Below are 25,921 nucleotides of genomic sequence, written 5' to 3'. Positions count from 1 at the left end.
GGATATTGGGCTGGGGCACACACATATATCCGTCAGTGCACTCACACCCCTTTCTCACACACTCCCCTCTCTCACACACTCCCCATACCTGACACACAACACACACCCCATACCTGACACACAACACACACGCGCGCACACACACGCACACACACCGGTGCGCAGGGATGGGGAAGATTTAGCCTGTCAGTGATCTCCAGAGAAATTGTTTCTCTGCAGCTAGTGGTGGTGGAAAAACAACAATCTGGCAGGTCACTGGGGTTGGGAGAGTCCAAAGCTGTTTCCACAAGTTATTTTGGGATTTGTTGCCACTCAGAAAAGAAAGAAAAAGCAATGGGTGGGAAACAGAACGAACCCTGGTAGCTCTGCTGTGCTCTTTCCATCCTCTTTGATACGTGATGTGTAGCTATTGCATCGTGCTGGGATTCGTGGCTGCATCTGAAGCACTCCCCTTGCCTTTTGAGCAAGTTGATAACAAGGTAAAATGTTTCAATGGGAAATAAGGATTTCACTTGCTATGATTTTGACACTTCAAATTGATCTTTTGTTGGGTAAGCTGCAATTGATTCAGTGGGTCATAGTTCTGAGCAAATATGCACAGGATGGTGCCGTACCTTGGTGAAATTAAATTGGCCCTTACTTGGAGACCTGTTCAGTGTAGACCTAGCTATCCTCTGCTTTGTCTCGAGGCCTCATAAAAAGACAGCATCAGCTCTTCTATTAACATTGAAATTTATTTAAACTGGAATTCTAGATTGAGGATGACCAAAACATGAGCCCATGTTCTTGAGATGTATATGTTGAGAGGAGATCTTCTAATGCCAACAATCCTGTTGTCATTCTCTGCTGCCACCCCTGCAATGCTGGGATGATCATTAAGTTCAGTATCTTTTTTATTCGCTTTTGACCACTGGTCACACATTTTTTTGGCTTGCAATGCAGCAAATAATGCACAATACACAAAACGTAAAACGATCTATGAAGTTTACAGAGTAAAATGACTAATAAAATCATCAGATGTTGGACTGACCTATAAACCATTGCATAAGATGGTCTCCATAATACTTAACCATATTTTGTGCAGCAATTTTATTTTGCCTCTTGTACTACCAATGCAAAGGGGGCTACCTTAGGAGTAGGAGTTTGACCCTTGTTGTTCAGTCATTAAGTCATGTCCGACTCTTCGTGACCCCATGGACCATAGCACGCCTTCCTGTCCTCCGCTCTCTCCCGAAGTGTGCTCAAGATGTTTGACCCTACTAGCAAAAAAAATAACAAATCTTCGGTTTCCTCTGTTAGACATGCTTTCCAGAAATTCTAAAAACAACAACTTTTGTCTAGGGGAGATGTATAACAGGCACTGCAACAGATAACCTTCTAGGAAGGCCACAAAGGACTATATACAGCAGTCTTTGCATGCCTCTCTTCCAGATAAACAGATGGCATTAACTGAAAGTGGAGATCAATAGATTTAAAGCAAATCTGCCACCTTAAGAAAGGACAGTGCCATACCTGGGAATGTGGAGGAATCATTTGTTTTCCAACTTCATCTGCACCATTTATTGAGAAATGACGGATCATTTTAAACTGCATTGAGACTTCGACTCTGCTTCATATGGAGTACCCAGTTCTTTTTTTTTTATTTTACATGTCTTTTACAAGGCTGGGAGTGTAGTTGTCTTGTGGTATTTTGAAATGGACTGTGGGAAGGAGAAGGTGGAGTTAAAAGCTTTAACAAAAAAGAATTGAGGAAATGAAAGCAGATGGGTGTCACGGAAGGATACAGCTGTTGCCTGCTAAATAGGGAACATAGGGACAGAAACATGGCCTGGCATGGATCTAGTGAGTACCAATGTTTGATTCCTGTCGATTGCTGCTGCTTGTAGTGGGGAAAGAAGATAATGGAAGGGAGCTGCCAGTGGGCCCTGGCAGATGCCCAAGGGTTCTGAACCTACCTGGCATTGTAACACTGTGCCTCAAATTGGATGAGGGGCAGAAACCCCCATCTTTAAAGTATTAATGATGAACAAAAGGAACTGCATAAAAGCTTGGGCATGGGCTGTGCATGGAATTGGAGCTTCCTCCAAATATCTTGCTGTAGTTTTCTCTAGGCCAAAAGAGGCATTACTTTAAATGTGTGTTTAGCAGCTATATCTTCCCCATCCTTATTTTTACTTTAGGGGAGGCACAGGGCCCCTGTCCCAGTTCGGGACCCTGGCATGGGGGTAGGAGGCTTTTAAGGTCTAGACAGGGGACTCTGCAGCTACTCTAAATATGAAAAGACATAGCTGTTAGACACACATTTAAAATAATGTCTCTCTTGATCCTCTGACAGCCAAAGAGGCAAGCTGTTTTTAAGCTGAAGAATGGCTTGCCTCTTCAGCTACAGTAGCTGTGGCATACAAAAGATCAGAGAAAGGCCCAACTGCATGCACTGTTCCTGTCTGTATGTGTGTGTGATTCTTTTGCATATGCTCTTTATGTTGAAATCAGTGGGTCTTTCTTCCAAATAATGTGTTTCGAATTTGGACATAAGGTCTTATTATTTGCATTAGTTTGGTATTCAAGTGAGAGATGATGTAGGGCAGGGGTAGGCAACCTGGTGCTTTCCAGACATTTTGGACTACAACTCCCATGATTCCTGCCCATTGGCTATGCTGGCTGGAGCTGATGGGAGTTGTGGTCCAACACATCTGGAGGGTGCCAGGTTGGGGAAGGCAGGTGTGTGATACCTATCAAATACATGATGAGCACGTGGGAGCACTTGGGGCCAAACTAGATATGCCTCTAGGTAAGCATTTAATGTGCCTGCCCATTTTCCTTCTTCAGGCGGTAGGCGGTGCTGGCCCGAGACATTTTTGCTGCTTGAAACAAAGCCCAAATGTCATACCGCCCCCACCCGCCCAGTCGGGGTAAGCACTGTAAAAATCCTTGCGCCACCATTCGGACACCAACTGCTGCCTTCGCCTAGTGCCATTTGAAGCAGGTCACTTCACCCTGCTGCGTGGCAGGGTGAGGAAGTGGGATTAGGACTGGGACCGCAGCACACAGGGAGTGGGGCTTTAACCCTTTTTTCCTCAAGCCATAATCCCAGTTAAAAGAGCCTCCTGCACCCAACCTGCTTAGCCCCAGGAGGGGCGTGTCCATTGCCTCCAGTAGACGCTTTTCTTTTGGAGCTAACAACCAATTTGTGAGGGGGGGATTTACATCAGGGCAGGAAGGCTAAAGCTTCCTGTGTGCCACGGTCCCAAGCATCACCAAATGCACACATACACTGCTCTGGCTGACACTTCAAGAACAAAAATGAGGCACATTTAATACCACAAAGCCATTTAAGTCCCCCCATTCCCAAAAACCAGCATGCCCTTGTGAGGGCTGCTAGCTGCTTTTTGCCAGCTTGCTCCTTCACTGGTTGCCTTCTCTAAACTCTGTCTCCTCCTGCCCCCCTCCATCAAGAAACATGTTTTAACTACAAAAAAGTCTAGAGGAAATTTCACTTCCATATCCACAGCAGATGCGTATAATAACAGTATTTCACAACTTGAGGCTTACTCCCTAGTAAGCATGTTTAGCATTGCATTGAAAGTTGGAGGACTGTTACTTTTGTGTTGATGGCACGGAGTAAAACATTTAAAGCTGTAAATCTAAAGATGTTGGAGAAATCCACAACAGAATCAAATCCGTTCAGATTGCTATGTATCTGACCTGCGGATTCCGTAGCAAACCAGCTTTTCCCGAGTCATGTGGACTTGTGGACTGTTTTGTTAAACTTTCCAGAATTTTACGCAAATTTAGTTGTAGAATAACATGTCAATAAAAAAATACCAGCTGAAAGTATGCATATCCCCCATAAGCTAAAGCATGAAAATGGGCATGGGGGCGAGTGGGTTGTGCATGTTGTGGGGCATTTGCACATTTTTGCAAATACGAATTTGCACACATTTGTGAAATTGGAAAAAATCCAATTCTGCCAATGAGCAGACAATGGAACGAAAGGCACCTGACAATCCACGAAAAGTGGATGGAACAGATTTTACAAAATTTGTACATCCTTATGTATATCCAGCAAGCTGAGTGCCTGGAAATAATGCTTATCTGTCCTAGGCAAGAGACTGCACAAAATGTTGTTTTAAGCTTGCATTAAGTGGAGTCCTCTTAATGATACATGATAGATGACAACGTCTTGTGCTCTCTGTTCACCAGGTCAAGGGCAAGACGGCTGCCCAAGTGAAGTGACACTCTCCAGACTTCGGCTCCGAGTGCTTCCACTTGCAGTCCTGCAAAATAGCAATGTGGAGAGCTTGAATTTGGACCGGAACAAGCTGAAACACCTCACTGGGATTTCAAGCCTCTGTAACCTGAAAAAGCTGATTTTGTCTAAAAACAATATCACAGACTTCCCAGAGGAAATCAGGAACTTGGTCCATCTGGAGAAGCTGGAGCTCAATCAGAACCAAATTTGGATTATCCCAGAAGGGGTCTTTTCCTGTTTTCCAAAGTTAAAACATCTACGGCTGAACAACAACCGCTTAGATGACCTTCCAAAGGACCTGGTAGCCTGCAGCAGCAGTCTCCAGTACCTCAACCTGTCCACCAACTTGTTCCAAGCTATCCCTTTGGTGGTCTTGGAGCTGAGAAGCCTGCAAGAGTTCTCTGTGCAGAATAATATGCTGCGCCGGCTTCCCATGAAGATGTTCAGAGAACTCCCACTGAAAACATTCAAAGTCAGCGGAAACCCGCTGAGGGAGCCTCCGTATGACGTCTGCGCTGGAGGCATTGGGCAAATCATCAGCTACTTCAACCAGCTCCAGCACTGCCAAGCTGAGGAAGACAGGCGAGTCAAGACCATGTTCCTGGGGACATCTTTAGCCGGGAAATCAACCATTTGCAAAAGCTTGATGCAAAGGCAAATTGTTCGAATGTCAGAGGAAGAGCGGACAGTTGGGATTGAGATCAGTGAATTCCACATCCAAGGCTTCATCTTTCTCTTTTGGGACTTCGCTGGTCAACTGGAATACTATATGACACACCACATGTTCATCACCCCACAGGCACTGGTCATCTTGGTCATTAACTTTCAGCAGTAAGTGTTGTCTTACTTACCTTGTGGACTCGAGGAAGAATCTTAGGCCTGGGGGCCAAATCTAGCCTGCCTGGGGCCCCAAATTGGTCATCAGGGGTTCCCTAGATGTCCACACCCCCTTTCTCTGGCCCCAGCCCCTTACCCTCAACCACCAGTAATTTGGTGGTTTCCCAGCCTTTGTGCAGTTTTTGCCCTAAAGGTTGAAATGCCTCTCCTATCTCAGGTCTTAGTCTGGAGTCCAATTCAGCTCTCAGAGAAAAATGTAACCAAGCTGAAAGGAGGACTATCCAGTGGGCTATTCCTCATTGCTCCCTTTTCAAGTTAAAAAATGCATCTGTGCATGTGCAGAGTGCCATTATTCCCTGAGTGAAACTATAGTTCTTCTCTCCCTTCTGGATATCCCTGTACAATGAGATGTCATTGTGGGCAAGTGCTTCACCACCATTCATTCATTCATTCATTCATTCATTCATCCATTCATTTCATTTCTATACCGCCCAATAGCCAAAACTCTCTGGGCAGTTCACAGAAATAAAGTTCACTACTGATCACTTTATCAGGGCCAGCCCAAGAGATATGTCTGCCTCAGGTGGAGCAGCACATACTCCTCTGCCCCAAGTCAAGGTGCACTGTGCCCAAGGCCAGTCAGATTATTTTGGCAGCTGAGGCAGAAAATCCCACAAGCACCTCTCCCCCTTCCTGGCAGTAAAAATACAATTGTACATGAATAACTAACAATCTGCTGCCTATACATAGGCCCAGCTTCAAGGGTTGGTATGGGAAGCCTGCTGCCCAGGGTCCAGAGTCTGAAAAGGGCCCAGGCCTGAGCCTGCTGCAGCTGCTGCCAGGGCCTGACTACTATGGTGGAGGCTCCTCTTCCTCTCTCTGTCCCCTCTCCTATCCAGCCCCGCCGGTGAAAGGAAGAGTTGCAGGTGGCAGCCTGCTGGGTGGGCCTGCAACCACAGGGCCCATGCCACTCCCTTCTGAAACAGAACTCTTTTACCTTGGGTTTGGAGTAGCAGCGATTTGAACTAATCAGATGCTGCCTTTGGAGGGGACAGCCAGTGAGGGCGCAGGAGTGGTGAAAAGACCACCCCTTCAGCTCTTCAGTACTCTCATTGGCAGTCCCTCCCCCCATGGCAGCATCTGATTGGCTCAGATGGCCGCGACTTGAAACGTAAGGTTTGAACGTTCTATTTTAAAACAGCGCAGCACACGCCCTGCAGGTTTGGCTGGCCAGCTGCTGTTGCACTTCCTTTTGCCAGCAGGGCCAGCCAGGCCAGGAGGAGGAGAACTGGGGGAGTAGCCGCCCCCATCCCTGCACGCTGCTGCCCCTGCACTGCTGCCTCCAGTTAAAAATGAAGAAAAGGAGGGAGGGCTGGCTGGCACAGCGGTGGTGGGGCAGGGGGTGTCCAGGGGGTGTGCACGCAGGACGGCCATCAGCAGCACTTTGCCGAGGGCATGCTAGAGGCTGGGGCTGGCCCTGTTTTCACGAGCAGCGCACCTCAGCTGCCCTTCTGCAAACTGGGAATAGTAGAACTTTCCTCACAGCGGAAATCAGTTCTTAATATCTGTATGTGAGCTGTCGGTGTTAGTTTCATCTAGCTGCATTTGCCTAGCCACACAACGGCGGGGCAGCTGGCTGAGGCTCTGAGTGATCGGGGTGGGGGAGACCTCTTTTAGCCCAAGGGATGAATTCAATTTTGGACAAGCTCTGGGGGAACCACATTCCAGTGGTGGTCAAGGCTGAAGGCAAAGGGACAGAGCCAAAGACAAAAGGGGTGAGGCCAAAATACCAGCATATGGTTGCTTAAAGCTGTTTCTTCCAGTAACTAAGCCTTGGCAGAGGCATTTCAGCCTTATAGCATGGGAGGGGGGGAAACTGCACAAAAGCCAGGAAAACATGAAGCAATGGTGGTTAAGGAAAAGGGGGTGGGGCCAGGGCCCTATGGGGAACCCCAGGTGGGCCAGATTTGGCCCCCCTCCTGAAGTTCCGCACCCCTGATCTAGAGCTTCTATTTTTGTAGGTACCAGTTTAGCAATGATTCCTTTGAGGAACTTGTTGGCTTTTGGATTAACAACCTCTTCATGCGAGTGCCGAACTCTGTGGTCCTTCCCGTTGGAACTCATGTAGATGCCTGCAGCATGGGGGAAGTTGAAGAAAAGAAAGAGGATATCATGCTCAAGATCCGAGCCATGCTGGAGGAGAGAAAGACCAACTTAGCCCATCTCATTGCTAACCTGGAGGATAATGAAGAATCTGAGTTTTATGTGGACCAATGGAATAGACTGAAGGAAATGGAGAATTGTACCCTTACGGTGAGGAATATGGGGGTTTATTTAGGGGGTCCACGGCACTATAGAATAAGTTTGCAATTTGGGGGCCCGATGGCACCACTCAGAGGGCCAGATTTGGCCCAGAGACCAGCAGTTGCTGACCACTAATTTAAGCTAAGTGGTAAATTAAGTATCAGGTGAAACACATTCCAGCCCTGTTGAGCAAATCTAACTACAGCAGAAAGTAAATATATGCACACATTCTGAAGATTTAGATCACTCTAGAGAGTGTTCACATACATATTTTCTGCTACAATTGCTCTCAATGATTTTGGTGTTTTAATGTTGCCGTATAGAAAACAGGAAATGCTGGAGAACAACTCCATTAGATTTGCTCAACAGGACTGGAATGTATTTCACCTGATAAGTAATTTACTACTTATCTTAAATTAGTGGTCAGCAACTACTGGCCCCTGGGCCAGATCTGGCCCTCTGAGTGGTGCCATCTGGCCTCCAAATTGCCAATCTACTCCATAGGTAGAACTGGGGCATGGAGGAGCAGCATCTTTAGCAGTGGCACTTGGCCGTTTTGAGGAGTGGAACATGGAACCTTAAGTACATGAGGTGAGCCCTATTGGATCAGACCAAATATCTATCTAGTCCAGCCACCTTCCTCCAACCAGATGCCTCTGGAAAGCCCATAAACAGGACAATAAAGGTCAGGGCTGGCCCAAAGTATTTTGCTGCCTGAGGCGAAGAACAAGATGACGGCCCCTCCCGTTCCATGTACAGAATTCAGCTGGACTGGCAGAGATGTCTGTCTTTTGCACTAATTAAGGCAGCAGGCTAAGTTAGGGGGCACAGAGGAGGCCATATGGCACACAGGTCACTCCTCCAACACCTTGCTGCCACCTCCCAGCATCTGCCTCCTGAGGCGACTGCTTCACTCTGCCTAATGGCAGGGCCAGGCCTGATAAAGGCATTGTTCCCATTGCCGCTCCCCAGCAGCTAGTATTTGGAGGCACACTTCCCCTAAACCTGGAGGTTGCCTGCAACCATCATGGCTAATAACTATGGAAAGACTGATCCATCCTCCCTGAATTTATCTAATCCCCCTTTGAAGCCATCTGAGCTAGTGACCAACACTGTGTCTTGTAGCAGTGAATTCCATAAGTTAATTTACACATGGTGTGAAGAATTAGTTCCTGTGACCTGAATCTCCCGTCGTCCATTTTCACTGGATGGCTTCCACAGTCTATGAGAGAGGAAGAACATCCTCTCTCTCACTGTCTCCCCCCACGTTCTCCACACCGTGCATAACCTTGGACTGTCACACTCCCCTCTTGAAGCAGGCCTCCAGAAAAGCCAGCTGCCAAGCCGAGTCTTCAACCATCTGCCTCTATTGCTTGCTTGCCAACGGTTCCAAATGTTGTTCTTTTTGTGTGTGTGCATTTTCCCCTCCAGGTTTTAGACCTTGTTCCTGTCAATTGCATGGATTACCAGGATATTAAGACCCTTGAAAACATAATTTTGGAGCATGTCAGGAATGAAGAAATATTCCCTAATGTTGTCCAAGTGCTTCCTCCTATCTATAAACAAGTAGAAGCTGCAATTGTGGATATTGTGCAAAAAAATGAAGAGGTGGCAGAGCATGGCAAGTAAATGTTATCGATGGGCGTTTCGTAGCTCTCCTGTCCTTCCCCCCTCCTTTTATCAGATCTTATCCCTTGAATAGGTGAAGTAATAAGACAGAACAGAATCTTTCTGAACATGTGTAGAGTGTATTTCACTATAAACAGTAACTACAGCCAGCTCATAAACATCTAGGGTGGGTGTGGGGGTGTGTGTGTGTGTGTGTGTGTTGGGGGGCGGGGGAATTATGGCTCCTAAAGTCCTTGGAGAGAACTGACATCCCCCCTTGAATGCCAGTTTTGGGCTTTAAAAGTGGATGTGGCAATAGGTGGAGGGTTGGCCTTGAGATGGGCTGCTGCTCTGTGCACAAGTCAAGTTTGCTTAAATTTGTAGCCATCCTGAAAGCTTAGGGCAGGTGCCAATCCGATAAGCATAACAATCCGAATAAAGCAAAATAGTCTAATTATAAAGCATATTAAATAAAAAGTTCACTGGCTGGGCTGAAAACACTGGAAAGAGAGGGAAGGATCCCTTTTAATATACTTTCTGATATGGAGAGACCTTCTCCATTTTAGGCATCTATAACACAATTGGGCATGTTACGCAACAGGAAAAAAAATGGGTGAGCCCCATGGAAGCATTTCCTTGTTTTTCACATTCCCACATCTATAATAGAATTCCAGAGATCAAGGTGGCTTTTTAACCTGCTGGAGGAACTACCTTAGTTTAGACAGGAGTGGGCACCTGTGCCCCTCCCTTCCAGGTCTTGTTGAGCCACAACTCCCATTATCCCTGACCATTGGCTGTGCTGGCTAGGGCCGATGGGAATTGGAGTCCAACAGCTTCTGGAAGGCCACAGGTTCCCGACTCCTGGTTTAGGATGTGCTTATCAATTAGTAATAGCAACCATGTTTATTGTCCATCCTCTGATTCTGCTCACTTACAGGTAGCCTGATCCTAAACATGTTTACTCCAAAGTAAGTCTCACTGTGTTCAATAGAACGTACTTCTTAGAAAATGTGCTGAGGCTGACTGGCTAGATTGGATCTCTTGTAGTAGCTATCAACAAGTCTTGTTCTGATCCTTTAGGTATGATGGATCTTGGTCTCTTACATAGTGAGCTTTCCTGCCAGGATCACTTGACCCACCTGGAGAGAGACCTTTTGCAGGACATCCTGAGATACCTTCATCGGATTGGACTAATTGTGTGGTATGAAGAAGTCAAGCAGCTGGAAAGCACAGTGTTTCTGCGTCCAGCCATTCTGATAACCCTATTCAAAGTGAGTACCAGGCGCCCTTGGCTGCTTCCACACAGCCGTTAGCACTGCTGGGGCACTGCTTTTCTGCATTAAGCTGGAAGTAGAATTAAAATGGAGGTTCCACAGAAACATGTAATACTGCAATGTGTTGTTCAGCCATGCCCTTCTTCGTGGCCCAAATCCCCCCATCATATTTCCTTACAAGTAAGTTCCATTGAGCAAAGGCTCCCAACAACATTAATTAAAAGCTTCCCCCTTGTAAATTCAATCAGCCTGATATATTGCTTCCTGTTGAGCAATGGCAGGGGGGCAGTGATGAATAGCCTCTTAGGGCACAATCCTATGGGGACAGGCGGCCACTTCTGAACTCGGAGGTGACCGCCTATCCAGTGCAGGCAGGAGAAGCACGGAGGGGATTGTTCCCTCTACACTCCTCCTGCCCTGCATTTGCGGCTAGACAGCCGATTTCGGCTGTCTAGCTGTGGGAAGGCAGAGCGGGGGAGGAGGCTGCTGGACGACACATACGATGTGTTGTACCAGCATTTCTGCCTTCCCTGCCACGGAATGCCCCCCAGAACGCCCTGTTTTGGCTGCTCCTCTTCCGAGCGTGGAACGCAGAGCTGTTCCACGCTGCCTGTGAGGCAGCACGGAAGTGGGGAAGGTCAGTTCCTGGAAAAACACATATCCTATGGCTGTCTAGCCATAGTGAATAATTTCTACATTGCCTGCATGTCAGTCCTGGGGCTGGCTGGGGCAAGGAGATGGCACTTTAATTACTGGTTTCCTTGCATTATTATTTTTTTGCCAATCTCCCCTACCCACTGCAGCCCACTGGAGAGCTGCTCCCAAGGTTTGGGGAGAATGGGAAATGGTGTGGAGGGCTGCAGTAGATAGCACTTTAAATACTGGCTTCCTTGGATTATTATTTTTTCTGTTAATTAAAAAAAATGAAATGGTTCTTTTATTTTTATTATTATTAAATTTATTATTTATTTATTATTAAATTTATTAATCGCCCATCTGGCTGGTCACCCAGCCACTCTGGGCGATGTACGACATACAATAAAACAGTTTAAAACAATAAAATTCTACAATAAAAACATTTTCTAAAATACCCTAACCCACCCCAAATGCCTGCCTGAACAGCCACGTTTTTAATGCACGACGGAAGCTCATTAAAGAGGGGGCATGACGGAGTTCCCTAGGGAGGGAGTTCCACAGAGTGGGGGCCACCACAGAAAAGGCCCTCTCCCTCGTCCCCACCAGTCTAGCTGTCCTGGCTGATGGGACAGAGAGAAGGCCATCCGAGGCTGATCTTGTTAAGCGGCCTGTCTGGTGCTGCTGGAGGCGCTCCTTAAGATAGGCTGGGCCACAACCATATAGGGTTCTTCTTGAGGTTCATCCATTGGACGAGCTATTTTATTCCTACCATGCTCCCCCTTATGTAGAAGAGCAGTGAGTTTATGCAATGCTGACTTTGCACTAGTGCAAAGGTGGGGAATCTCTAGTCCCCCAGATGTTGTTGGACTCTAACTCACATCATCTCCGACCTTTGGCCTTCCCAGTTGGGGTAGATAGGAGCTGGAGTCCAATAGTATCTGTGGGACGACAGGTACCCCACTCCTGCACTAGCAGAAAGGCAGGGCACCTGATTTCCACCAATCTTCCCGACAGAATGGGTGATGGTGTGGAATGCTGCAGTACATAGGGGAGATGGGTGAAAACCCGGTGCCCTGCCTGGTGTGGATGGAAGCGCTTTCCTGTAGTGCAAAGCCACCAACAGATAAAACCCAATGTCCTTATCTACGCAAGAAGGGGAAAGTTTGGTCTGATAATTTTTGTAGTTCTGTGTTCTCATTACAGCTTCTTGTCACTAACTAGACTGGGTTTGAACCTGATTTGAGGAGTCAAGAATGCCACTTTTGCACTCCTGATCACTCGCATTCCAAAGACAGGGGTGTCCTTTAGATCACCGCATCTCCTGCTCATTCACATTGCAGGCTGAAGAGTGCAGGGGTGGGGAATCAGTGGCCCTCCAGATATTGCTGGACCAGAACTCCCATCATGCCTCACTGTTATCCATGCTGGTTGGGCCTGATTGGAGATGGACTCCCACAACATCCTGAGGTCCGCAGGTTCCCCTGCTTTACAGGAGACTGCACTGCTGGCTTCTTGAGCTGAGCACAGGAGCACCCCAGGGTGGGAAAAGATACCGCCCTGGGGTCTTCTCCCAGGACTTCTCCCAGGATCTTTACTTCATTTCATTTATTACATTTCTATACCACCCAATAGCCAAAGCTCTCTGGGTGGTTTACAAAGATTAAAAACCTAAAAAATGCAGTATGCATAATTAAAAAAACAGTTTAGCTACAAACATATATACAGAGCAGACACACAGGGCTTCATCACACACAGCTTTTATCCTGCGATTGAGATTGCTCCTTCAAGGAAGTTTGTGGGCGATTTACATGACACCGTGACCCTGCTGTGACCCTCCTGCACTAAATGGCCTTTGTCCATTTTTAAACAGATCGCAGATAATGAGCTATCAAACTTCCCCCTTGTTTCATTCCGCTTGAGTTTCCTCCATTCAAAGAGGAAAAGCAGCAAGAAGAGGAGTGAGATCAATGAAAGATAATGGAAGACTCAGATGCTGGGAGAAGGTGGTGGGGGAAAGGAAGCACGTGTAAAGGGAGTCAGTGGTGATCCTGCATTTAAAACGGAAGCAGAAAGCCCTGTTTTAAATGCAGGATTTTAGGTTGGTGTAGAAATGCCCCCCACACACACACACCCAGGACAATTCATGTCTTCATTGTGTTGCACCACCAAATGGGATGGCATGACACTGCAGTCTGAGCAAGACATCTGATTTTTTTTTCTGATGCATCGGGTGAAGTAGACTGAAAGCTTATGCCACAACAAATAAGTCAGTCTTTAAGGTGCCACACGACTGAGTTGTTTTAGCCGCAATAGACTAACGGGATTATGAACACACTGTGAAGGGAGATAGCAGAGAACAGATGCGCCTCCTCCCCCCGCCCCCCATCCCTCTTCTTTGGAACACCAGTTCTGTGGAGCCCCAGGACATTATAAATCCAGAAGCTGCAATAGAGAAACTCACAGTGGGGTTGCAGGTTATGCTGCAGGGTGGATTAGCCAAGTGTGGGTGCTGACTCGGCTACATACGCTTATCAGCTACTGGGAAGGAGGAGCCATTTTTGAGGCTCCTCGTTCTGAGTACACCAAGTGCCTTTGCTGGGAGCCGTACTGCTTTCACTCTGCTAGCTGCAGCATGTGCTTACTGAAAGGCAGTGGGACGCCTAGGGCAAACTTCAGGCTGAAGGGGTCTATGTTTTTTACTAGAACCCTGAGGTCCACCAAGACCAAAGTGCAAAATGGCAGCTCAGGGGAGCAGACCCAGGGCTTCATCCCGTGGAGCTTTTATCCTGCGATTGAGATGGCTCCTTCACGGATGTTTGCAGGCGCTTTACACGACGCCGTGACCCTCCCGCTCTAAATGCCCTTTTTTCCGTTTTTGAATGGATCACAGATAATGAGCTATCAAATTACCCCATTGTGTTCGGCTTCAGTTTCCTCCGTGAAAGCACTTAAAGCAGCAAGAAGGGGAGGGAGATCAATGAAAGATCATGGAAGACTCAGATACGGGGGTGGGGAGCACATGTAAAGGGAGTCAGTGGTGATCCTGCATTTAAAATGGAAGCAGCCCCATTTTAAATGCAGGATTTTAGGCTGGTGTAGAAATGCCCACAGAATGAAGGAGCAGCTTGGGAATTTATTTGTAGTGCCACGGTGGAGCTTGCTGTCCTTTTACACAGAATTGCACTCCTGCTTTTCACCTAAGCTTTCTTGAGCAGGAGGGGAGCATTTTTTGTTACTGTTAAATAATTAGAAGTCAGAAACCCTTACCAATCTACTGCAAGCCAGCCAGAGATCTACCAGTAGATCTCAATCTATCTTCTGCCAACACCTCCTTTTGGGAAAAGCTCTGAATCTCCCAGGTGTGCTTAGGATTGTATTCTTCTGCTACTGCTTTTCTAGGCTCTTGTCCGGTATGGCCTGAGGCAACAACTGGAGAGCATCTCTGTGGACATCTTGATAGCGGAACACGCCACCATCCGAGACCAGGCCACCTGGGTGTGGACCTTTAAGTCAAAAGCCATGCTGTGCCAGAAAGCCATGCGAGCTTTGCTCAAGCACCAACTCTACTTGGAGGGCATGGGGGACGTCTTCGAGGAAATGGCGGGCAGCAGATCCCTGAAGGGGAAACTCTTCAGCTTGCTGGAGCACTTTGAGATCTGCCTGGAGGTCCGAAATGTGGAGGGACTAAATCCCAGAGCCAAAGAGTTTGTGCCTGGGGAGTTCTGGGATGCTACTCAAGGCCATGAGGAGGACGCACACTACTTATTTCCCACCTATCTCAACCGGACTGAGGAGGTTTCAGCAACGTGGGGAGGAGATCATGTAGAGGACCTTCATATCCGCTTGTACTTTTCCCCTGAGATCCCAGAGGGCTTCTTCCAAAGGTATTAAGTGCAGCCTATTGATTTCATGAAGGCCATGTAAGGTGACCAGCCTACATCTGGCCTATTTCTGCTTTTGCGATACTCCTTTAAACTAGGGCTGTAGTCATGGGAACTGGCTGATTTGCCTAAGCAAGGGGCGCCGAGCCTCTTTCAGTCCAAGGGCTGAATTCTATTTCTGAGAAGCTCTCGGGGGCCGCGTTCCAGGGGTGGGTGGGGCCAAAGGCAAAGGGGGTGCCCCCCTCAAACAATAACCCAAACCCAGCATATTGTACCTTCAAGCTCTTCCTCCCAGTAACTAAGTCTTAGGAGAGGCATTTCAACTTCAGAATGGGGGTGGGAGACGACTACACAAAAGTGGAAAACAACCAAATGGTCAGTGGTTGGGGGGAAAGGGGGTGGGGCCAGGGGGACGGAGTGGGGCCATTCCGGGGAACCCCACAGGGTCAGATTTGGCCCCCAGCCCTGAGGTTCTGCATTCCTGGCCTAAGCAGTGATCACGTGCAGCAATAAACCAACTGGTATGAACCTGATACAGCAGGAGTGGGCAACCTATGGCCCTCCAGATGTTTTGGCCTACAGTTCTCAGCCTTAATCAGAATTGCCATTGGTGAAGGGTAATTGTAGGCCAAAACATCTGGAGGGCCACAAATTGCCCACCCCTGCCATACAATCATACAGGCACATGGAAGCCATGAGGATGGTATGGGCCACACCGCACTCATATCCTCTGTGTGCGGCTGCTTCTACCTGTAAATTCCAGACTGAGGTGTATCTGTAAAATATGCTGAAGTATGTTTGTGTGTGTGTGGGATGATATATTATGTATAGTATGTATATTTGTGGGTTGGAAAACGGGGGTGGGGGAAGGATTTGTGTTGTGGGGTGGGAACAGGATGAGCTGTAATTGTTAGGAAACCTCTGGTTTAGTGACTGTTCAGTCTCATGCTGGATTGGTCATGCTTGCAAACAGAGATATGCGGTTGTCTTAAACAGAAACGATAACAGTGGGGAAAGATACAGGGTACCAAAATGGATCTGAAAGCTGATTCTCCTCTCTCTCTTTCCAGGCTCATGGTGAAAGCTTGCTCCTTCTTCTCAACCCACTGGGTTGCAAAAGCGATATGTCTGCTCATATGCAGTGGCAAACCTTTACTGATCAAAGCAAACAACCAAAAAGGATATAGCTATATTGAACTCAGGTGCAGAAAACCAGCGGAGAGGGGAGGTATTTATTGATTTATATATTGATTTATCCATTGATTTATCCATTGATTTAGTTCAAGATATTTTTAGCTGCCTTTAAGGGCTATGACCTCACAAAGGTAGTGTGACACGGTGCAAATAGTCAGTGGCAGCAGGTGACTCCTGTTCTGGAGGGGTAGTGATTCCATTCTGGACTTCAGTTACCACCAGCCAAAACTCTAAATGTGCTATCCGAGGTGCTGAACCGTATCCCCAAACTGGGTTAAGCACCTTGGAAAGCACCTTTATAGCTTTGGCTGGTTGTACGTTAAACCCTGAATGGAATCGCCACCCCTCTGGAACTGGAGTCAGAAGCTGCCACCGGAAATAGTATATATAAAACAAACGTAAACAATACTTGAAAAGGCTGCTGTGGACATGCAAGCCACTTGTGATCTCAATGCAGCATTGAAAAGGAAGGTCTTCAAGGCCTGTCAAAATGCAACTACTGAAGGGCCTAGGCGTGCGCCCCTTGGAAGGGAGTTCCACAGTTTTGGGGCCGCCACTGACAGAGCCTTGTCTCAAGTGCATGCCAAACTAACCAAACTTAACAGCAGGCACTTGAGAAGGACCGCTGTGGAAGATCTTAGTGCATGGGCAGGATTGTATGAGTAGAGATAGGTCTGAGGTCCTTCAGATAACCTGGTCCCAAGCCTTTGGGTACAAGTGGGGAACCAATATTGTCTTGCTCTGTTGAGCACATGAAATGGTTTACTATGTTTTTTCTTTCATTCTTCTCTATGCTGTTAAACTAAGAGCTCCTTCTGAAACCTATCAGAGCCACTGCCAGTCAGTGTGTAGACAATAATTGTTGTGAACTGCCCAGAGAGCTTTGGCTATTGGCCGGTATAGAAATGTGACACATAAATACTGAGTTAGATGGATTAAAAGGCTGATTCATGTAAGCAGCATCATTTGTTCCATATAACACGCGAAGAGTTCTCTGGATCACACCAATGTTCCATCGAGTTCAGTACTCTGTTTCCCACAATGCCTTTCCCCCACCCTAGTATGATCTGGCTTCAGCTGGCCTCAGGATGGGCCTCGGGGCAGGCTGGAGTTTGATGAGCTCAGGGCCAGTGGCTTCTCTCTCCTCAGGTTCCCTGTACTGTGGAGGGGCAAAGCCCTCCCACGGTGCACAAATGGGGATGGGGGGTGCTGCCACCAGTGTATATGAGGCAGTCAGTTGTGGGGGGAAGGATTGTAAGAGAGGAACTGTGTGGGGGAGGGGCAGGTCTGGCATATCAGACCACCGGGAGAATTGGTCACATGGGTTGCCAGGGTAACGGGGTGGGTCAAAATAGCTCTTTGATCCCTGCAGGGATCAAGCTATTGGTTCATGCAGTGTTCCTCCTTATTGGCTCAGGTGTGGCTGGTGTGGGATCCTCCACTTTTCCTATTCTGGAATTGGACCCTGCATTTGAACCTGCCACCCCCGGGTGTAAAACATGAGTTGTTTCACCCAGCTAGGGTTCCTCTTGCAGCCCGTGTGCTCCTAGCAGCTCTGCCTGGGTCTTGTGGCCAGGGGAAGATAAATGTCCCATGAGGTACTTGCTTCTTGTCTGCTGCTGTGGCTGAGTGGTTAGAGAGTTGCTTTGTGGACCTTGCAGTGTGAATTTGAGTCCTGGGAGCTCCCTCTCTTTTGCCCTGACATGACTGTTTTTTGGCAGCCGTGCAAAAGGTGAGTGGGAGCATATCCCGCGGTGGGCCTCACGTTCCCATCTCCTGCTTCCCAACCCCAGGGAGAATGTCCCCGTTGCAGCAAATTCATTGGCACCTTCTCTGTGTGTGTGTGTGTGTGTGTGTGTGTGCGTGTGTATGTGTGACATGTCGGTGGCGTCATCGGCACAGTTCCTAATTGGTGGGCTTTGGTGGTGTTTTTAAGGATGCTGGTACTGTGTCTGTCATTTTTACACCATTTTTGTATTTTCTTGTTGTGTGTTTTTCTTCTCTTGATCTGAGCATGTATAGCAGGAGTGTTGAACCTCTTTTAGCCCTAGGGCCAAATTCCATTTCAGAGAAGCTCTCAGGGGCTGCAGTTGTGGTGGGCGGGGCTGAAGGCAAAGGGGGCGGGGCCAAAATGCCAGCATACTGTAGCTTAAGGCTCTCACTGCAAGGAACAAAGCCTTAAGAGAGGCATTTCAACCTTTTAGAATGGGGGAAAAACTGCACAGGAGCTGGGAAACCATCAAACGATCAGTGGTGTGGCCAGGGGAAGGCTCATGGCTGACTGGGGAACCTCAGAGGTCCAGAATGGGACCTCGGGCCTCTAGTCCTGACATTCTGGACCCCTGATATATAGGATATAGCTGTCATTACACCAGCGGAATGGCAGGGTATCTCCCCTTCCGGTCAGTGTTGCTCATCCTTATCGTGCAGCCCACCATTTTGTTGTTGATGCATTATCAGTTTTAAGCTTCATTATTAATCCAGTAATGTGTTTTTTTTCTTTATATGGAGAAATCCTTGTCTGAATAAAATGTTTTTAGAACAATGGTTGCCAGAACAAGCCACTGCTTTGGGGACCACATTATAAAACAAAAACCCAAATGTCCTAACGGTAGAAATTTATTCAGTTCTGTTTTAGCCTATTAAATACATTCCAGGACATACGTTTAAGAATGCTATAATGAGCACATCAAGACTTTTAGGTGTCAATTAGTGGCAAGTAGTTGTTTTCCTGCAAATAAAATATTTTCTTCTAGCAGCTTCTGTCATCTAAGATGCATCTACTATCATCGCCCTTTAAGCCAACTGCCTAGACCAGGGGTGGGCAGAAGATAGATCTCCAGATGCATGGGGCTTCAACTCCCAGAAGCCTCTGCCAGCATAGCTGGTGGTCAGGCATACTGGGTGTTGAAGTCCACAACATCTGGAGAGCTACTTTCTGCCCACCCCTAATCTAGACCAGCCTTCCCCCACCTGGTGCCCTCCATATGTGTTGGCCTACAGCTGGCTAGTGGATCCTGGGAGTTTTGGACCAACACATCTGGAGTGCACCAGGTGGGGAAGGCTGGCCTAGACCTCAGAAAACTTCAGTCCCCTCTCTCTGTTGCCTTCTACAGGATTCCAGTTAGTGTGGGACTTCATCATGACAATAATCTCCATCAACCATAAACTCTTGGAGGAGTGGCCTGGTCTCCATCTTTGTGTAAAGGCACCTTGCCGGACAGCTGGATGCCCTGCAGAATTTGTCTGGCCAGATGTGGATGGCAAGAGCACAGTGTGTGTACCTCTTTCCCTTTTCTTCCTATAGAGCAGACAGTCTCCCAGCATTTCAGCAGCAAAACCGACCAACTCCTTCAGCATAACATTTAAGTGACAGCCACAGTGGCACTTGGCCCAGAACATATGTAGGGTATCTGTCTCCATATCAAACAGAGTCCTGACAGATAAAGAGGACTTTTTGCTCTGCATCCACATTTCTTTATCTTAATTGGGAGGACCGATCTGCATCTACTGAAGTCTGTTTTTAAAACTCTCGAATACTCCAGATGGGGCTGTTTTGTTCCTCTTTAGATGGCTCCGGTATGAAGAAGATGCAAATTAACTGAAAACTAGTATCTCAAGAACCAGGTTTATTATACCTTCTCCTCTGGTGTGTGATGGGTAGTGTTTTGATTCTTCCCTTCAGGGTGTCAATAGGGCTCTGAATCCTTCGTCTTCCCCAACCCCACTAAACCTAGGGGATGTATCTCATTTTAAATATTTTGTTTTATCTTCATAACAACCCTGTAAGGTAGGCTAGGCTGAAAAATGGTGACCTGTCCCAGACCAGGCAGTGTGCTTCATGGCTGGCTGGTGATTCAAACCCAGGTCTCCCCACCACAAGACCAACACTTAACATAAAAAGATGTATGTAATTAGGCCTAATGCACACCATTTCTGATGAATTTCTGCCTTTCTGCCTTTCACGATTCACTTCTTTCCCAAGAGCACAGCAGTGTCCACAGGGATTTGAATAGGCTTCTGCACTTCCAGCATCCTAGTTTTTCCCAAATCTTTCAAGCTAAGCAGGGGTGGGCAACTGGTGGCCCTCAAGATATTTTGGCCTGCAACTCCCATCATCTCTCACCATTGGCCATCTGGCTGGGGCTGATGAGAGTTGTAGGCCAAAACATTTGGAGAGCTACAATTTGCCCACCCCTGAGCTAAAGGTTACAAAAACATCTTTTGTGGTTGCCAGTCTATTTATGATGCCTTGGCGCTTTTTGTTTTACTCCCTTCCCCCAAAAAGGACCAAAGAAGAAATTAAAACATGTGGAATTTGTGCCTATCGGTTTGAAACGGAGCTACTGTTACCCAAAGGTGAGGTTGTTCATGGTGCTCTGTCTTTAAGGACTGTGTTATCTGCTGCTATTAATTCTAATGTTGTTGTTTTTAACTGTTTTAACTGGGGTTGGACTCGATGGCCTCGTAGGCCCCTTCCAACCCTACTATTCTATGATTCTATAATAATCCAGAATTTTAGTGTATTATTTCTCACTGATCACGTTGTGAGCTGCCTTGTGAGGATAGACACCCTGAAATGTGGGCTGTTTTTTTTTAAATGTTTTGTGATCTATAATGTTTTTTTTTTAAATACTCCAAGCTTCTTCTGTAGTTTCTTGTGTTTAGATTGTGCTTATACATCATGCCTAATCATTTACAAAGTCTTAAACCCATTGATTTCAGTGGGTTTAAGCACTTTTATATCTGTCTTGAACTGGGGCCAGAGTGTAGGCACTATGACCTACTATATTTAATGCTACTGCAGTATCACAGTATTGGTTTTTTAGTAGTGGAGGGTGTGTTTTTTTGTTATTGTATGAGTTTTGGAGATTTTTTTACAGTAAAAGAACCCCTCTTTCCCAGTTTTAGAGATGCTTTCAGGCAGATGAGCCTCCCAAGTGCAGTTGTAGGGACTGGATAATGGTGTGTGCAGCATGCAGTGATTGGCAGGGGAGCTTCCGGTCTTTTGGCCCTCTATGTATAGCCCAGTGACCCTGCTTCCACTCCTGCTGGGTCCCCTAAGCTTTCATGTGTTACTGCTGCAGTTACCATCTTAACATTCTGTGCCTGCATGCAGAGTTGCCCTTTGCTTGCTGCTTGCTCTCGTTTTCAGCATGTTAATCTGGAATAGCAGTATCGAACTTGAAAACAGAGAATGAAGGGGCAGGGGGAAAACTAGCCTGATAACTATGCATTGTTACCATTGTTGTTTTAGTCCCAAGCGAACAGAACATCCTTCAGGTTCCTGTGCAGTATTACATCACCAGCTATGGGAATGCTGCCTTTGGATCAAGCACTGTCCATGTGGAGAGAAAGGTATGTGTTTGTTGCAGCTCTACGTATTGTGCCCCGCTCTTGGGGTTTTACAGTTCTGCCTAGTCACTTTGGAGGAATGCGCTGCACAACATAAAGGCTTTATGTTATGACCAACCATGCCCAAACTACTGACAATGCTTCCACCCAACGTGGCAGCCATAATGCACAAGCTGCTTACTTACTTGGATTGCACCCTTCACACCAACTCCAGGAATGCCAGTGCTGCTCTGGAAGACTCCTCACACAATGGGAACAATTCCTGTAGAGGCCCCAGTCCAGCGGAAGCTAGTCATACTTAGGTCCCTTTGGAATCAATGTGAAAATTAGCAGAGGCTTAGAGCATCTCTACACCAGCCTAAAATCCCACATTTAAAATGTGGCTTTCTGCTTCCGTTTTAAATGCAGGATCACAATGGACTCCCTTGACGTGTGCTTCCTTTTCCCCCTTAGTGGGGGGGGGGAGAGGGGGTCCTTATCTGAGTCTTCCGTTTGTTTCATAGGTCTACTCCTCTTCTTGTGGCTTTTCCTTTTTCACGGAGGGAACTCAAGCGCAACACAAATAATTTGATAGCTCATTATCGCCGACCTTTTAAAAAATGGAATAAAGGTCATTTAGTGCAGGAGATGCCCTGGAGGTTCACAACATCACCTAAAGGGCCTGCAAACTTCCGTAAGTGAGCAATCTCAATAGCAGGATAAAAGCTGCCTTCCCCGTAGGATAAAAGTGAAGGAGCCCTTAGCTGTGCTTCAGCCCTGTTCAGAGATTTGACTAAAGTTTATTTGGGACAGATCTAGTGGCATTCATGTCAGAGCTGCTGCCAGTGTCAGGAGTCATCTCCACTCACATCCATGTCTTGGGTATAGCATAAATAACAGCCCTTGAGCCTAATTTAGAGCAAGTTAGTTGCACTAAAGTATGACTGAAACCAGTGGGTTCTTGCCCTGTTTATGCCAAGTGAAGCTTAAAGAAGGCCTAACTTTCCTCTGGATTCCACCAAAGAGCAAAATAGGCATCCATTTTCCAGATTAGGTGGAGGAAATGGAAATACTACCGTTTGTATCAGGAGTTATAATCAGTACTTAGAGACAAGCTGATGATTCACCCTTTTACCAGTGCTATTACAATATCCAGGGCAGCAATCAAAGCCCCAAAGCCTGGATCTGCCTATTGAAGGGCCATTAAAAAAAAAAAAAATCACTGTAGCCCAGTGGCTAGAGGATTAGATATAGAACATGGAGAGCTGGGGGCCAAATCCTTGTTCAACTAAGTAGTCAGTGACCCTCCTGGCCCAAGTCACTCCCTCCATCTCTTAAGCCAGGAAATGAATCATGGGGGAAGTGTTGGAAGGCTGAATGCAACCTCCATTATAAAATACTTTACATGTTGGAGTAATAGAGGGACCGACCTCTCCTCTAAATCCACCCAACTTCCAAATGACTTTGCATTGAAGAGTTTCGGCAGATGAGTTTGCGCTGGATCTAGGCTGAACATTTCAGTAATTCTAATACTTACAGCTTCTCCACAGCGGGTTTTTATCCTGTGATTGAGATTGGTTAAATGCCTCTCCCATTTTTCTGATCATTTCCACAGCTTTATTTGAAATGGAAATTATGAAGTAATTATGAATAAAAAGAAGCGGTTTGAATTTGTCTGTGTAAAGAGGAAATGGGGCTATACAGCACCGTCTAGTGGCGGTATAATGAAAGATATAGAACTTACAGATATAGCCAATCCTCCGACAAAACCAAGAAGTGTATGTGAAGGAGCTCATCTTAATCCTGCAAAGAATCCAGAAGCAGAAGCCCCAGTAAAATTGCAGGATAAAAAACTTGATGTGGAGAAGCCCTTAGGTTTAAACCTATCTGATTTCTTAACAAAATGGCCACTTTTGTAGTTTATTCCCTGATCTATTTTGTTGCAGAACATCATGAACAAATGACAATAGCCATGCAAGACAAGTCACAGGCCAAAATCTTTCCTGAATATCTGTGCTTATACATTTAGACCACGCTGAACAGTTCAACTGTTTAAGTCCAACCTGTATTTTCCTGTTTACAGCGTTGAAATAAAAAAAACCCTTCTCAAACGTTGTGGAATGTCTGTTTATTTGCACGGGTACAAGATACATGTACACAGTCCTGCAGTTCAGTAAGCTTCCACCATAAGTTACAGAAAGCTTAAGAAATTTGCTTTCATGCTGAACACAAATTCTTGTTACTTGGAATGTACACAATTTAATTGGAATGTATACAGTTAAACAAAATTAGTATGCCCGAAGAGACCCCACCTACAAAAGTCTTGAGCTAGAACTTAACTTTCAGGGCACAACTCAAGTAGAAACAAGTTTTTCAGACATTCATACCTAGCAGAAAAGATTCTGGAATAACACAAGCATAATAGAGTCTTGGTTCTGCCCTTTCCCAGTGAACCAGGGCTGGTAGGAGAAAACTAAAAAAAATGTACATAAAAATAAAACTAATAAATAAAACTGATTAATCAAAACAAGCTTTATAAACAGGAAGCTCATGTAAGGAGTCCAGTTCAATTCACAGTGCTTCCCATAGTGCTTCCCAAGCTGCTATTTCATCATGAGAGATGTGACTAAGGAATTACATTTAGACCTGCTTTGCACATAACACTAACCCATGGTTTCTTTAGCCCATGGTTTGTTGCAGGGTTTACTAGCAGAAGATTGAACAAACCAGTGTTTTCTCAATCCCTGGCTTTTTTGTTTCCCTCATCTTTTGCCTGCCCACTCCCTTCCTGTATCCAAAATGCCTCTGCAGCACTGTACTACTAGTAGATAGAGTGGTTAGGCTTCTTAAAGCACTCTTTCCTGCCACCTCTGTAGCCTGCTAAATTAACTCATGAACCCATGACTCTGTGCTCATATGTAACAGCAATCCATCGTTTAAAAACCCAGAGTTCATAACCCAACAACCCATAAGTTCCTTTTCTGGGTAGTTCATGGTTAACAAATCATTGTTAGTGCAGCTGGGTTGCCACATCATGACAACCCAGAATTCAACAACTCATGGGTTAAATAAACCATGGGTTAGCTTTATGTACAAATCAGGTCTCACATTCTTTGTTTGGATAAATCCCAAGTCCCGTAAGTTCTCAATGACGTGGTTCATATGTAACAACATCCGTGCATGAGCTGCAGTGTGGGCATGCTGCCTGCAGCGCGTGTGCCTCTTTGGCTTTTACTCAGCAACCCATGATTGGCTCCTTCATAGGTTGCAGTGTGATGTGAGCCATTTGTTGTTGGTTAACTGCTGGGTTGTTTAGCCCCTAAGCAACTCAGTGGTCCGGGTTCAGATGTCATGTTCAGCAACCTAAGAAAGAGCCGATTCTAGATTGTGCGGCAAAGTGGAAGAGGTGGGCATGCTGGAGGCAGTGCGCCCATGTCCTCAACAACCCATCAGTTTTTAAAACAATGGCTTGTTATGTGCGAACAGCCCCATTCTAAAAACCCACACACGTCCCATTTCTTGATATCTGTGTTGAGGACACAAGAGTTAATGGAGCTATGCTGAAGAATCAGCCCTTTACAATGTAAAATTGAACCACACCATATAAATAGAGGTAACATCTAGTGTACACCAGAAAGTGAACTTTCTGCCTCCTTACAATAAGAATACAACCATAAATATGTGATTTTTTTTTTAGAGGGAGTGTCATACTTTAGGTATTTGTTTTGTTGGGAATCTGTTGACTATATAAGACAATCAGGCCTTAAAAACAGTCATAGTGAGAGGCAGGCATATCTACCCATTTGACTGTGTATATTACATATGTAACGTTATACACTAATTATACAAGATAAGCATTCCTATGGACTGTTTAGGAATCTAGCAAATTCATACAACTGCACAGTATATACAAGAGAGAAAATGTTGTACCTTAAAGATTAAGGCTCCAACCCTAAACACACCTACAGGGGAGTAAGCCCTATTGAACATACTCCTAGCTCTGTGTGCAGAGAACATGTTAGCACTGGGAGAAGGAGTGGTTGCATCCAAGTTCTTATTAGTGTGGCCCCCCCGACCCAGTCATTCAGTGGATGCAACCCAATGTTCTGCCTATGCTCCCCCAACCCCCGCTTGAATGAAGTGATGCTTCAAAGGCATCGCATTAAGCTGTGAGATGGACAACTGTGGTTGAGTGCACTACGCTAGGGTTCTCAGACTCCAATTCCTGGAGCCTCCTTCCAAGTTTAGGAGTGAAAAAAGCTCTACGGTCCTTTCATTTCACTTTCCTATGAACCTAATCTGTGATAGCCATGCTGCTTCTGTATTATAGGCAGCATCCAGCACAGATTCCATGTGCATGATACACACATCCCTTTACTGCATGCAAATCAGTGTTGAATGTGAAGCAGGCATAACAGTCAGGCCCCTATCATAGATAGGTGAAATGAAACAAACTGTAGAAGCAACAGGTTCCTTGCTTTTCAACTTCGAGAGGACTATGTGGACAGACTGGGAATACATTGTGTTTGGAGTTTAACTTCATTGATATATGGAATGCAATCTTCATATTTGGAGGACAACCATTACATGGCCTAGGTTTA

At 46.2% G+C, this 25,921-nt stretch overlaps 1 protein-coding gene across 7 annotated transcripts; it reads left to right on the top strand.

The window, feature by feature from the left end:
• The first annotated feature begins 1,670 nt into the window (after window positions 1-1,670).
• Window positions 1,671-23,435, top strand: LOC146357853 (malignant fibrous histiocytoma-amplified sequence 1 homolog). 7 transcript variants are annotated; one of them, XR_014792193.1, is made up of 12 exons: window positions 1,671-1,842; window positions 4,204-5,083; window positions 7,111-7,402; window positions 8,825-9,014; window positions 10,082-10,272; window positions 14,311-14,795; window positions 15,863-16,020; window positions 19,103-19,262; window positions 19,557-19,635; window positions 20,275-20,345; window positions 21,244-21,344; window positions 23,267-23,428. XR_014792193.1 is itself a non-coding variant. In XM_084857106.1 (11 exons), exons 1-11 carry the CDS (start codon window positions 1,764-1,766, stop codon window positions 23,282-23,284), a joined length of 2,625 nt encoding a protein of 874 aa, XP_084713232.1. In that variant the 5' UTR covers window positions 1,671-1,763; the 3' UTR covers window positions 23,285-23,435. The 7 variants fall into 7 exon arrangements, 5 of the variants coding, with proteins under 5 accessions (XP_084713232.1, XP_084713223.1, XP_084713267.1 ...); XR_014792195.1 differs by lacking the exon at window positions 23,267-23,428 and having other exon boundaries at window positions 19,557-19,613; window positions 21,244-21,261; XM_084857106.1 differs by lacking the exon at window positions 19,557-19,635 and having other exon boundaries at window positions 23,267-23,435.
• Window positions 23,436-25,921: the final 2,486 nt, after the last annotated feature.

The sequence above is a fragment of the Heloderma suspectum genome, chromosome 1 (genome assembly GCF_057233095.1).
Source record: "Heloderma suspectum isolate Gila_16-S chromosome 1, 16-S_ref, whole genome shotgun sequence".
NCBI classification, from domain to species: domain Eukaryota; kingdom Metazoa; phylum Chordata; class Lepidosauria; order Squamata; family Helodermatidae; genus Heloderma; species Heloderma suspectum.
This window is presented reverse-complemented; position numbering and strand designations above follow the sequence as displayed.

Excerpts from the sequence above, each read along its gene's own strand:
- LOC146357853 (XM_084857097.1), top strand. The coding sequence starts at position 1,764 with ATGGGTGTCACGGAAGGATACAGCTGTTGCCTGCTAAATAGGGAACAT. Across the intron at positions 7,403-8,824 it reads TGGAGAATTGTACCCTTACG|GTTTTAGACCTTGTTCCTGT; the intron begins GTGAGGAATATG and ends TTTCCCCTCCAG. Across the intron at positions 10,273-14,310 it reads TTCTGATAACCCTATTCAAA|GCTCTTGTCCGGTATGGCCT; the intron begins GTGAGTACCAGG and ends CTGCTTTTCTAG.